General features: G+C 44.0%; 1 protein-coding gene across 1 annotated transcript in view; it reads right to left on the bottom strand.

Moving 5' to 3' along the window:
- Window positions 1-3473: 3473 nt before the first annotated feature.
- ADCY8 (adenylate cyclase 8) overlaps window positions 3474-13571 on the bottom strand; it is a 217235-nt gene continuing 207137 nt past the window's right edge. Inside the window, exons 17-18 of the mRNA XM_022554032.2 lie at window positions 6869-6983; window positions 3474-4033 (exon numbers count right to left, since the gene is read on the bottom strand). Of these exons, the coding sequence (XP_022409740.2) occupies window positions 3546-4033; window positions 6869-6983 (603 nt within the window). The 3' untranslated portion in view covers window positions 3474-3545. The remainder of the gene's footprint in view (window positions 4034-6868; window positions 6984-13571) is intronic.

The following is a 13571-nucleotide window of genomic DNA, read 5'->3' as shown; positions in this document are numbered from 1 at the left end:
AAGAACTTTCCAGGGCAAGTTGCTCAAGCTCTCTGTGCCTCAGTTCCCTCATCTGTAGAATGGGGATGATAACATTGTACTTACTTCCAGCTGAGGGCAGCTACACTCACATGGTCCCTAAAGCAGGAGGGAAGCAGGGAAACTGGTTGCGGGGGGGCGACTCTGAGCTCAAGATGATCCTCCTGGGAATTTCCTGGCGGTCCAGTGGTTAGGACTCGGTGTTCAATCCCTGGTCGGGGAACTAAGACCCCGTCAGCCATGCGGCACGGCCAAAAAAAAAAAACAGATCCTCCTGACTTTATGGGATGGCGGATTGGGAGGTAGCAGGTCCTCAAATCCAACCCTTGGATGAGTAGGTAGACACCCTTTCCTGTGCTCTAAGAGGGGCTGTGCTTGTCTCATGGGACACTGTGCATTACCCATGCAGGCTGAAAAACAGAAGGTGGGAGCAACCTCGATCAGCACTTAGAAGACGTCAACATTAGGCCAGAATACAGAGCTGTTGAGAAAGCCTCTCTCTTAGACCTGAACATACGTAGACTAAGCCAGCCCCCTATTCTGTGTTTCTCTTTGCATTTCACCACTTGGGCCACTCTACCTTCTGCCAGAGTTTATACTTGACGTTTCTAAGATCAAACCTAAAATGTCACAAGCAGAGTTCAGAGGGGAAAAGGTGAGGTTGGAGCCCCTGGCTGGATTATGCCAGGTTTGTTTCTGAGTTACACCGGGTTCCTGGAAATCACCTGACATTTGGAGCTCTTTGAGCAAATGAGCGGAGTAAACTAAAATGTAGGTAAACAGAAAATCTCTCTCTAATTGCAGGAGGACTGTCTCCCTTTCCTGCCCCCTCCAGCCTTAACCAAGGCCCAAGAAGAGGCGTGCTTCTCGACTATTCAACCACAGGCCAGTTGCCTGCTCCTGTCTCTTGCCCTTTACCCTTTGTAGGCAAACTCTGCACGCCTACTGGGGCCATGAAACGGGCTGGCCTGGGGGGCAGGCACTGAATGCTTTGGGGCTGGGTGTACTGGAGCAGAGGGAGGATGCCCACTCGGTGGGGTTCTTGATGATCTGATGGAGATTCTCGGCACTGCCTTGCCCCCTTGCTCCTCTGCTTGACGGAGCCCTGAATGAAACCACGCCTCCCAGACTCAGGATGGGGTCCCCATCACCTCCATCCATCCCACCCCAAGGCTCAGCATCACTGAATCAGGGTTCTGGGTGAAGCTTCACAGCAACACCCTCATCATTCCGCCCACATTGGCAGCATCCATGGACCAGGGTTTGGCCGGATGCTTCCTCCCTTAAGGTGTGCCCAGCCCAGCCCAGGACCCTAGGACCACATCCTACTTCTAGTCCAGGGACTTTGTCCTGAGTGCTAGTGCAGATGCAGGGACAGCCTCTGCCCCTGGTAGCCCTCTCCCTGGGGTAGGATCCAGCTCATCAGGGCTGGTCTGCGTACTGGAGCCTCTGCTGAAGGGCCCTATGCTCTGGATTAGACCAAAGCCCGACGCCACACATCAAGTTTTCTCTGTTGGATACTGTGCTTTTGCAGCCGGACTGCCTTTACCAAGGCTGGCCTCTTTGCCGTGATGTTTGCCGAGTCCCTGACCCACCTGAGCTCAGCTTCCCCCTCTATCCTGTGGCTCCAGCTCTCGGCATGCCCTGAGCTTTACCTTGTTTAAATGTCCTCAGCAGGTTGGGCTGAGTAAACCTCGAGGCTTTCTCCGAGTCTTCGAAGATAATAATTACCCCTGACATTGGTTGAGGGCTTTGTTTACAGAGGCTTTCACCTGACACCCTCTTCACATTCCACCGGGACCTCCTGTATTTCTTTGACATGAGAACAAAAAGCATTGCAAACATGGCCACTCAAAAGTCAAGTCCCCAGGGGCTTCCCTGGTGGCGCAGTTGTTGAGAGTCCGCCTGCCGATGCAGGGGACATGGGTTTGTGCCCTAGTCCGGGAGGATCCCACATGCCGCGGAGCGGCTGGGCCCGTGAGCCATGGCCGCTGAGCCTGCGCGTCCGGAGCCTGTGCTCCACAACGGTGAGAGGCCCGCGTGCCGCAAAAAAAGAGAAAAAGTCAACTCCCTTTCTGTACTTTGTGCTTCTCAGGAAAGGGTAGTTTCCCTTCTATCACGGGGGTCTCACCTGAGATACCTCAGGTGGGTATTTCCTCCAGAACGTATCTACTGTGGCTTCATTACCTGAAGCTAAGTCTGTTTTAAATGAGCTGTTGTTAAGAGTCAAGAATTTAGATGATGACTAGGATTTCATACTTCTTCCATTACTTAAATCTTGTCCATCCTTCCAACACAGAACTTACCAGAATAGCTTCGTGTTGGCACACATGGGCTTAGACAGGTGTCGATTCTTATGGAAGAGACAGTGCTTTCCTCTCCGTAGTGAACACAGGAAGAATCCATCCCCTAACTTCCCTTCCGGTAAAGTGAGGCCAATGACTGCATTCTGGCTGGTGACAGAGCAGCAATGTAGGCCTGGTACCCAAGACCTCCTGAGTGATCCCCCTTCCTTTCTCTCTCTTCTCTTCAGCTGGCTGGATAGAGAGGATCAAGCAGAGGCATCCAAGTCCCAAGTGCAAGAAGACTAGGTCCCGAGATCATTGCCTGGAAGGCCTCTGCCCCACATGCAATAGGACGTAAACGACAGCTAAATCTCTTATTTTGTTTTAACCACTAAGAATGGGAGTTATTTGTTACAGCACTTTCATTGACCAGTACAGCGCTGAGCCTAGTTCTAAAACTACCTGTAAGGTCTTGGGCAACACTGTTCTGAGCTTTCTCATCCGTATGAAACTTTCCTCGCAGGCTTTGCGGTCAGACGAGAAGAGCTTGGGATGCAGTCTTCCCGGGAAACAGCGTACCTGCCTGCACCAACTTACGCACCTGCTGACTTTCTAACTGTGGCTGCAGCGGATCAAGTGGCCGTGGTCCCACCTCAGGGCGTTTGTACTCGTTAGTCCTTCTGCTTTTGGGTCACTTTTCTCCCAGGTTCCATGGGTTCTTTCCCATCATTTAAGGCTAATCCTTTGCAACGTGTCCTCAAAGACATGGTGCCTCCAGTTCAGGCCGCGCCCTCGGCCTCCAGTTCTTTACCACAATTGTCCTATCACAATTTCTCATTGCATCTACCCCTCTCTGAACGCAGAGTATTTATGTATCGGTTTATAGGAATATTATCTATTAACACTATCCATTAATATTATTGTGTGCCAGGTACATGACAAGCACTCGGTAAATGGCCGTGCTTAATGATGAACCCACTGCATTGAGTCTCTGTGTACAGGTCCCTCTTTCCCAAGGTCAAGGACTAGGTCTTACTTATCTTTGCTTCCCGATAAACCTTATATGGAAGAGATGACCAAGAAATGTCTGTGACGGGAGAGAAACTCAAATCGTGTCTTCGATCTAGTGCATCCAAAGACCAACGAAACCATCCTTGTTCTAAAAAAAATTAAACCTTTTTATTAGTATATTTATTTTATATATAAAAGAAATACAAAAAAAGAAACACAAAGAAAACACTTTTATGGCAACTCGGACTTGTCGGTGCCTTCGGCTTGGGCTCCCGGCTCAGGCCCACTGGGTGTCAGCAAAGTCCGCCGGTTGTAATGGCCCTTGATGATGCCCGTGTTGTTGTTCTCATTCAGCAACTGCTTCTGCCTTTGCCTGTTGAGGGACTGGACGAGGCCCAGGACGACCGCGGCCAAGGAGTACTGCCCGGGCAGTCTTCTCGGCGGCAGGATGAATGGGTTGGGTTGGACTCTTCCCAGGAGAAAGTACGTTTTGATTTTTCCTTCCTGTTCACTGATGCCCTTCACATAGATCTCCCCTCGGTAGTCAAAGGCAAAGCCCTGGTCCTTCAGGATGAGATAGGTCTCCTCTGGGACCTGGATTCTGCCGCTGACTCCCGTGCTGTCCATTCGACTTGCCAGGTTCACGGTTTTGCCCCAAATGTCATACTGTGGCTTCTTAGCGCCGATAACGCCAGCTACCACTGAGCCGTGACTGATGCCTGTGGGTGAACCAGAGAAACAAGAGATGAGAGAAGAGGGACGTCAAGGAAGGGGCCGCTCCCTGCCTGGGACAGTGACCCTTAAACGAAGGATGTGATCTCTGCGGATAAACTGCAGGGTACAGATCCAGCCTCAGTCACTTATTAGATGTGTGATCTGGGTTGGGTACTTAACAGATTTGGACCTCACTTCTCTCATCTGTCAAGTGGAAATAATGAAAGGACGCTGGTATGAGATGATATAGGTAAAGCCACTGGTATATTACCAGAAACCAGTGAGTGCTCGAGAGACAATAATCATTACTCTCACATGGATGCTGACTTGTCTTAACCTGCGGGACGGACAGGGCACTGACGTCGGGATGCTGGGATCGCCGCTTGCCTCTGTGGTCACAGTGCCCTGAGAGCTTGGGCAACACCTTTTCCTTCCCTGTCTTAGTCTACGTCCTCAGCAGCATTCCCTGGGTCTGTGGCCACAGCCTCCTAACACGCCTCCCTGGATCCCTGCTTGTCCTCCCGCAGACCAGACTCCACGCTGCTGCCGGAACCAGAGGGACTCTCTGATGCCGTCTGATCAAGTTACCACCCACTTCAACACCTGCCACAGCTCCTTTTGCCTATGGGCTAAAGCCCTGGCTCCTCAGGTTCACAATCTAGGGCTTCTCAGAGCTGGCTCTTGCCTAACTTGCCAGCCTCATTTTTGTCACCACCCTCTCCCTCCCCTTTGCACCGTCTCCATACTGCACTGCTCGAGTTCCCCTAACCTGCTGGCTTTTCCACCTCTGTGCCTCTGTCCCTGGCTTTCTCTCTGCTTGGACTGTCATTTACCCCCAATTCCACACGTTATTTGGTAGATCACAATTTCAAGACCTCCTTCTTTAGGAAATACAGACTTTTTTTTTTAAAGGAATGACAGTATTCCACTAAACACATTCATGGGCATATATGTCTCCTTTTTCTAGACTAAGGATTTCTCATTCATTCTACAAACATTGACTAGGCATCTACTATAAAGCAGACACTGTTCCAGGTATTGGGGCTATGGTGGGAAAGAAAAAAGACATAGCCCCGGCCCTCATGGAGCTTACCTTCTACTGGGGAGAGACAGAAAATAATTTTAAAAATGCAATATAGTATCAGTGAATGATAAAGGTGATAAAGAAAAACCAATCAGGTTAAAGGGATAGAAAAATAGAGGAGGGTGTATTTTGGAGTAGGGTGGTTAGGAAAGGCTTTTCTGAGCAGAGATCTAGAGAAAGTGATAGTATAAGCCATGCAGATATCTGGGTTAGATCATTCCAGGCAGAGGGAAAAGCAAGACACACACACACACACACACACACACACACACACACACACACGTATAAGATAGAACTGTGAACTTCGAGAAACAGCTCTTGCAGAATGCATGGGAATCACAAGGATGGACATTGCCCTAAAATTTGCAGAGCCCTTCCATAACCACTAGCCCATTCACTCTTTTCTTACTACTATGAGGTAGGCAGGGGAGGTAATAATATAACTCCCAGTTCACACATGAGGAAACTGACACTCAGAGGGGTTTAAACGACTTGCCCAAAGTCATAGAGCTGGTTACAGCAGACCCAAAACACAAAGTGAAAGGCCCAATCCCATTGGGAACATGATTTTCTAACCTCTGAACTATGCCAGGAGAATAATGTATCACACCAAGGGTTGGCCTTAATTCCAGCAACATCTCCTGAAATTACACAGCCTTTGTTCAAGGTTATAGTTCTGCTTTTTATTCCCAGTTCAATCATGTATTCAATGATTTCAGAAAGGACATGTAGGGTTGTTGGAAGATCTGGAAACAAGCCCTGAACACCCCATCCATAGATCAAAATATAAAAATACCACTTATTTATTCCAGTGAACAAAGGCATGTGACATTCCTTAGATCTGACAAGTCAGGCATGGGTATTACCTGACCCTTTATACTTGAAAGCTGCTAAGGGAGAACCAAGAAAGTAAAATGGCATGCCAGCCAGAGGATACCTAAGACATGAGGACGGCTGTAACATTTGTTTTAGGCCGCACGCTGGCCGCCAGAATGTCACTGGTCTCAGTCGGGGAATCCTGGAGTCGCTGCCAGGTTGACCATTTGGTTGTGTGATTGTAGGCCAGTTACTCCCCTTCTCTGGGCCTGACTTTTCCCATCTGTAAAATGTGAATGTGGACTAGAGCAGGGGCTTTCAGACTATGCTTTAGGAGGCCCCCTCCAGACTCCGCAGAGATGCTGAAGAAATTAACAAGTTATACAAACTGTAGGTGTCTATTATCACATAGCCGTGACTGTTGTCATTTTGCACAAGGGAGTCCCTAAGCCCAAAGAAGGATGAGCTGTGTGGCCGAGTGAAGAGCTATAAAGCTAACTGCCTGTCCCTGGCTCAAGTCAGCATGTGACATCCCCAGGAACAGAATCCTCCTTTTGGCTCAGGGTGTTATCCAGGAGAACGGGAGAGTAACGCATTGACCTCCAGTGTCTGGTGACGTAGAAGACGGGAGGAAATGATTGATTAGACAGCTACCTCTCTCATCAGGGCCTTGTGTGGGTGGGATTCTGGACAAGTTGGAGGAGAGGTGGCTGTGGTCTGTCAGTTGCTTGGTGTTTCTGCCCACAGGCCAAAATCCTTCCACTGCTTCCAGCGTCTTGAGTGAGAGGAAGCCCAGACAGGCCTGTCCTTGGCCAGGTCACAGGCATTTTGTGGGAAAAAGCTCCCCTGGCTTGATGCCCAGGGCACGGGAGGGCTCGATAGAGCAAGGCCAGACAGCTCGGTGGGTCCCCGAGGTGCCACACTTCCAGCTGCTACTCACCAATCCGGAGCTCAAAATTGTTGAAAGAATGCTTGTTGATCTCCTGTATGCTTTCGGTCAGGGCGAGAGAGAAGTCGGCCAGGGCACACAGATGTTCCCACTTATCTTCACATTGCTGTAGCAAACATGAGACAAGAGGTCATTCGACGGGGCAAACAGGAGCATTGCTGCAGTAGGGGTCTGGTCTGTGTCCTACCTCACCCACACATACCTTCAAGGGAAGTGAGCAGGTGTGTGAGCCCTGTCCACCTAAGTCAGTGTCCAAAAACACAGGGTACCAGGAAATTTGTTTCAGAGAGTGTAATATGTGTGACTCTCAGATTCCATTCCCCACCCCTACCCTTGTCTGTTCAAGTTGATGCTGTTCACTTGTATGTGTGTGTGTGTGTGTACACACCCTTATGTTCATATATGTGAAGTTTCCAATCTAGGAACCATGTCTATTTCCTTTGAAGTACTCACAGTGTCTGTTTAATAGATGTTTCACATAGACATTTGCTCTCTGAACCTCAGTTTCCTCATCTATATAATGGGGATAAGCATAGTTGCCCTGCCTACCTCATGAGGACTGAATGAGATTGTGTATGTGAAAGAATTCTGTGCCCCTCTAGAGCAGAGGTTGGCAGTCAGTAAATGGCCAGATAGCAAGTGTTTTAGGCTTTGTGGGCCGTGTGGTCTTTGTCATGACTACCCAACACTGCCATGTTAGCCAGAAAGGAGCCATAGACAAAATATAAATGAGTGCATGTGGCTGTGTTCCAATAAAACTTTATTTACGAAAACAGATGGTGGATACATCAGATCACCAATATAGCAGTTGGGATGATGGTCTATCAGTATTTCCAAACTGAAGTCATTTTTTAATCAATAATTCTAATGCTAGCATCCAGTGTTTACACGTTCTACCGTTGCCACCACATCAAACTAAAACCTATACAATGTTAATTATTTACATTTAAATTTGTTTGTGGAGGTGGTGATGCTGGGGAGAAAACACTTAAATTTTTCATTAGAAGCTCCTAAGTCAATGAGGCCTTGAAATACAATATTTGATATATGTTTGTGTATTTGTGTCTTGGGGGTATAATTTTAAATTATAACTACAGTATATACTCTGGTTTAATTATACTTCATTAAATTATTTATATGAAAGAATCATATCTAGGTTTCAAAGATTCACTTATATATTCCTTGACAGCTACTGGCCCAGTACAAAATCCATGTTTTCTATATTCACCCACACTGTTGCCAGCTGTACCTAACAGTTCCTTTTTTCAAAAAATGTATTTTATTAAAAAAGTTCTTTTTAACATCTTTATTGGAGTATAATGGCTTTGCATTATTGTTAGTTTCTGCTTTATAACAAAGTGAATCAGCTATACATATACATATATCCCCATATCCCCTCCCTCTTGCGTCTCCCTCCCTCCCACCCTCCCTATCCCACCCCTCTAGGTGGTCACAAAGCACCGAGCTGATCTCCCTGTGCTATGCGGCTGCTTCCCACTAGCTCTCTATTTTACATTTGGTAGTGTATATATGTCCATGCCACTCTCTCACTTCATCCCAGCTTACCCTTCCCCCTCCCTATGTCCTTAAGTCCATTCTCTGCATCTGTGTCTTTATTCCTATCCTGCTCCTAGGCTCTTCAGAACCATTTTTTTTTAGATTCCATATATATGTGTTAGCATACGGTATTTGTTTTTCTCTTTCTGACTTACTTCACTCTGTATGACAGACTCTAGGTCCACCCACTTCACTACAAATAACTCAATTTCGTTTCTTTTTGTGGCTGAGTAATATTCCATTGTATATATGTGCCACATCTTCTTTATCCATTCCTCTGTCGATGGGCATTTAGGTTGCCTCCATGTCCTGACTATTGTAAATAGAGCTGCAATGAACATTGTGGTACATGACTCTTTTTGAATTATGGTTTTCTCAGGGAATATGCCCAGTAGTGGGATTGCTGGGTCATATGGTAGTTCTATTTTTAGTTTTGTAAGGACCCTCCATACTGTTCTCCATAGTGGCTGTATCAATTTACATTCCCACCAACAGTGTTCCCTTTTCTCCACACCCTCTCCAGCATTTATTGTTCCTAGATTTTTTGATGATGGCCATTCTGATTGGTGTGAGGTGATACCTCATTGTAGTTTTGATTTGCATTTCTCTAATGATTAGTGATGTTGAGCATCCTTTCATGTGTTGGTTGGCAATCTGTATACCTTCTTTGGAGAAATGTCTATTTAGGTCTTCTGCCCATTTTTGGATTGGGTTGTTTGGTTTTTGATATTGAGCTGCATGAGCTGCTTGTATATTTTGGAGATTACTCCTTTGTCGGTTGCTTCGTTTGCAAATATTTTCTCCCATTCTGAGGGTTGTCCTTTCGTCTTGTTTATGGTTTCCTTTGCTGTGCAAAAGCTTTTAAGTTTCATGAGGTCCATTTGTTTATTTTTGTTTTTATTTCCATTTCTCTAGGAGGTGGGTCAAAAAGGATCTTGCTGTGATGTATGTCATAGAGTGTTCTGCCTATGTTTTCCTCTAAGAGTTTTATAGTGTCTGGCCTTCCATTTAGGTCTTTAATCCATTTTGAATTTATTTTTGTGTATGCTGTTAGGGAGTGTTCTAACTTCACTCTTTTAGGTGTAGCTGTGCAGTTTTCCCAGGACCGCTTATTGAAGAGGCTGCCTTTTCTCCATTGTATATTCTTGCCTCCTTTATCAAAAATAAGGTGACAATATGTGCGTGGGTTTATCTCTGGGCTTTCTCTCTTGTTCCATTGACCTATATTTCTGTTTCTGTTCCAGTACCATACTGTCTTGATGACCGTAGCTTGTAGTATAGTCTGAAGTCAGGGAGCCTGATTCCTTCAGCTCCATTTTTCTTTCTCAAGATTGCTTTGGTTATTTGGGGTCTCTTGTGTTTCCATATAAATTATGAAATTTTTTGTTATAGTTCTGGGAAAAATGCCATTGGTAGTACGGTAGGGGTTACACTGAATCCGTAGGTTGCTTTGGGCACTATAGTCATTTTCACAATGTTGATTCTTCCAATCCAAGAACATGGTATATCTCTCCATCTGTTTGTATCATCTTTAACTTCTTTCATCAGTGTCTTATAGTTTTCTGCATACAGGTCTTTTGTCTCCTTAGGTAGGTTTATTCCTAGGTATTTTATTCTTTTTGTTGCAATGGTAAATGGGAGGGTTTCCTTAATATCTCTTTTAGATTTTTCATCATTAGTGTATAGGAATGCCAGAGATTTCTGTGCATTAATTTTGTATCCTGCTACTTTACCAAATTCATTGATTAGCTTTAGTAGTTTTCTGGTAGCACCTTTAGGATTCTCTATGTATAGTATCATGTCATCTGCAAACAGTGACAGTTTTACTTCTTCTCTTCTGATTTGGATTCCTTTTTTTTCTTTTTCGTCTCTGATTGCTGTGGCTAAAACTTCCAAAACTAAGTTGAATAATAGTGGTGAGAGTGGGCAACCTTGTCTTGCTTCTGATCTTAGTGGAAATGGTTTCAGTTTTTCACCATTGAGAACAATATTGGCTGTGGGTTTGTCATATATGGCCTTTATCTGGTTGAGGTTAAGTTCCCTCTATGCCTACTTTCTGGAGAGTTTTTATCATAAATAGGTGTTGAATTTTGTTGAAAGCTTTTTCTGCATCTACTGAGATTATCATATGGTTTTTATCCCTCAGTTTGTTAATATGGTGTATCACATTGATTGATTTGTGTATACTGAAGAATCCTTGCATTCCTGGGATAAACCCCACTTGATCATGGTCTATGATCCTTTAAATGTGCTGTTGGATTCTGTTTGCTAGTATTTTCTTGAGGATTTTTGCATCTAAGTTCATCAGTGATATTGGCCTGTAGTTTTCTTTTTTGTGACATCTTTGTGTGGTTTTGGTATCAGGGTGATGGTGGCCTCATAGAATGAGTTTGGGAGTATTCCTTCCTCTTCTATATTTTGGAAGAGTTTGAGAAGGATGGGTGTTAGCTCTTCTCTAAATGTTTGATAGAATTTGACTGTGAAGCCATCTGGTCCTGGGCTTTTGTTTGTTGGAAATTTTTAATCACAGTTTCAATTTCAGTGCTTGTGATTCGTCTGTTGATATTTTCCATTTCTTCCTGGTTCAGTCTCGGAAGGTTGTGCTTTTCTAAGAATTTGTCCATTTCTTCCAGGTTGTCCATTTTATTGGCATATATTTGCTTGTAGTAATCTCTCATGATCCTTTGTATTTTTGCAGTTTCAGTTGTTACTTCTCCTTTTTCATTTCTAATTCTGTTGATTTGAGTCCTCCCTTTTTTTCTTGACGAGTCTGGCTAATGGCTTATCAATTTTGTTTATCTTCTCAAAGAACCAGCTTTTAGTTTTATTGGTCTTTGTGATCGTTTCCTTCATTTCTTTTTCATTTATTTCTGATCTGATCTCTATGATTTCTTTCCTTCTGTTAACTTTGGAGTTTTCTTGTTTTTCTTCCTCTGATTGCTTTAGGTGTAAGGTTATGTTGTTTATTTGAGATTTTTCTTGTTTTCTGAGGTAGAATTGTATTGCTATAAACTTCCCTCTTAGAACTGCTTTTGCTGCATCCCATAGGTTTTGGGTTGTCGTGTTTTCATTGTCATTTGTTTCTAGGTATTTTTTGATTTCCTCTTTGATTTCTTCAGTGATCTCTTGGTTATTTAGTAGTGTATTGTTTAGCCTCCATGTGTTTGTATTTTTTACAGATTTTTTCCCTGTAATTGATATCTAGTCTCATAGCATTGTGGTCGGAAAAGATACTTGATACGATTTCAATTTTCTTAAATTTACCAAGGCTTGATTTGTGACCGAAGATATGATCTATCCTGGAAAATGTTCCATGAGCACTTGAGAAGAAAGTGTATTCTGTTGTCTTTGGAAGGAATGTCCTATAAATATCAGTTAAATCCATCTTGTTTAATGTACCATTTAAAGCTTGTGTTTCCTTATTTATTTTCATTTTGATTGAACTGTCCACTGGTGAAAGTGGGGTGTTAAAGTCTCCTAGTATTATCGTGTTACTGTCGATTTCCCCTTTTGTGGCTGTTAGCATTTGCCTTATGTATTGAGGTGCTCCTATGTTTGGTGCATAAATATTTACAATTGTTGTATCTTCTTGGATTGATCCCTTGATCATTATGTAGTGTCCTTCTTTGTCTCTTATAATAATCTTTATTTTAAAGTCTATTTTGTCTATTGTTACACCAGCTTTCTTTTGATTTCCACTTGCATGGAATATCTTTTTCCATCCCCTCACTTTCAGTCTGTTTGTGCCCCTAGGTCTGAAGTGGGTCTCTTGTAGACAGCATATATCCGGGTCTTGTCTTTGTATCCATTCAGCCAGTCTATGTCTTTGGGTTGGAGCATGTAATCCATTTACATTTAAGGTAATTATCGATATGTATGTTCCTATTACCATTTTCTTAATTGTTTTGGGTTTGTTACTGTAGGTCTTTTCCTTCTCCTGTGTTTCCTGCCAGAGAAGTTCCTTTAGCATTTGTTGTAAAGCTGGTTTGGTGGTGCTGAATTCTCTTAGTTTTTGCTTATCTGTAAAGGTTTTAATTTCTCCATCTAATCTGAACGAGATCCTTGCTGGGTAGAGCCATTTGGTTGTAGGTTTTCCCTTTCATCACTTTAAATATGTCCTGCCCGTCCCTTCTGGCTTGCTGAGTTTCTGCTGAAAGATCAGCTGTTAACCTTATGGGGATTCCCTTGTATGTTATTTGTAGCTTTTCCCTTGCTGCTTTTAATATTTTTTCTTTGTATTTAGTTTTTGATAGTTTGATTAATATGTGTCGTGGCGCGTTTCTTCTTGGATTTATCCTGTATGGGACTCACTGCACTTCCTGGACTTGACTATTTCCTTTCCCATATTAGGGAAGTTTTCAACTGTAATCTCTTCCAATATTTTCTCAGTCCCTTTCTTTTTCTCTTCTTCTTCTGAAACCCCTATAATTCGAATGTTGTTGTGTTTAATGTTGTCCCAGAGGTCTCTGAGACTGTCCTCAATTCTTTTCATTCTTTTTTCTTTATTCTGCTTTGCTGTAGTTATTTCCACTATTTTATCTTCCAGGTCACTTATCCGTTCTTCTGCCTCAGTTATTCTGCTATTGATTCCTTCTAGAGAATTTTTAATTTCATTTATTGTGCTGTTCATCATTGTTTGTTTGCTCTTTAGTTCTTCTAGGTCCTTGTTAAACGTTTCTTGTATTTTCCCCATTCTATTTCCAAGATTTTGGATCATCTTTACTATCATTACTCTGAATTCTTTTTCAGGTAGACTGCCTATTTCCACTTCATTTGTTTGGTCTGGTGGGTTTTTACCTTGCTCCTTCATCTTCTGTGTATTTCTCTGTCTTCTCATTTTGCTTTACTTACTGTGTTTGGGGTCTCCTTTTCACAGGCTGCAGGTTCATAGTTCCTGTTGTTTTTGGTGTCTGCCCCCAGTGGGTACGGTTGGTTCAGTGGGTCGTGTAGGCTTCCTGGTGGAGGGGACTGGTGCCTGTGTTCTGGTGGATGAGGCTGGATCTTGTCTTTTTGGTGGGCAGGACCACGTCCAGTGGTGTGTTTTAGGGTGTCTGTGAACTTATTATGATTTTAGGAAGCCTCTCTGCTAATGGGTGGGGTTGGGTTCCTGTCTTGCTAGTTGTTTGGCATAGGGTTC

This window comes from Delphinapterus leucas, chromosome 17 (assembly GCF_059928025.1).
Source record: "Delphinapterus leucas isolate spDelLeu-1000000601 "Yukka" chromosome 17, BTC_Dleu_Yukka2, whole genome shotgun sequence".
Taxonomy (NCBI): domain Eukaryota; kingdom Metazoa; phylum Chordata; class Mammalia; order Artiodactyla; family Monodontidae; genus Delphinapterus; species Delphinapterus leucas.
The sequence above is the reverse complement of the archived record's forward strand: the minus strand, read 5'-3'. Positions and strand labels throughout refer to the sequence as shown.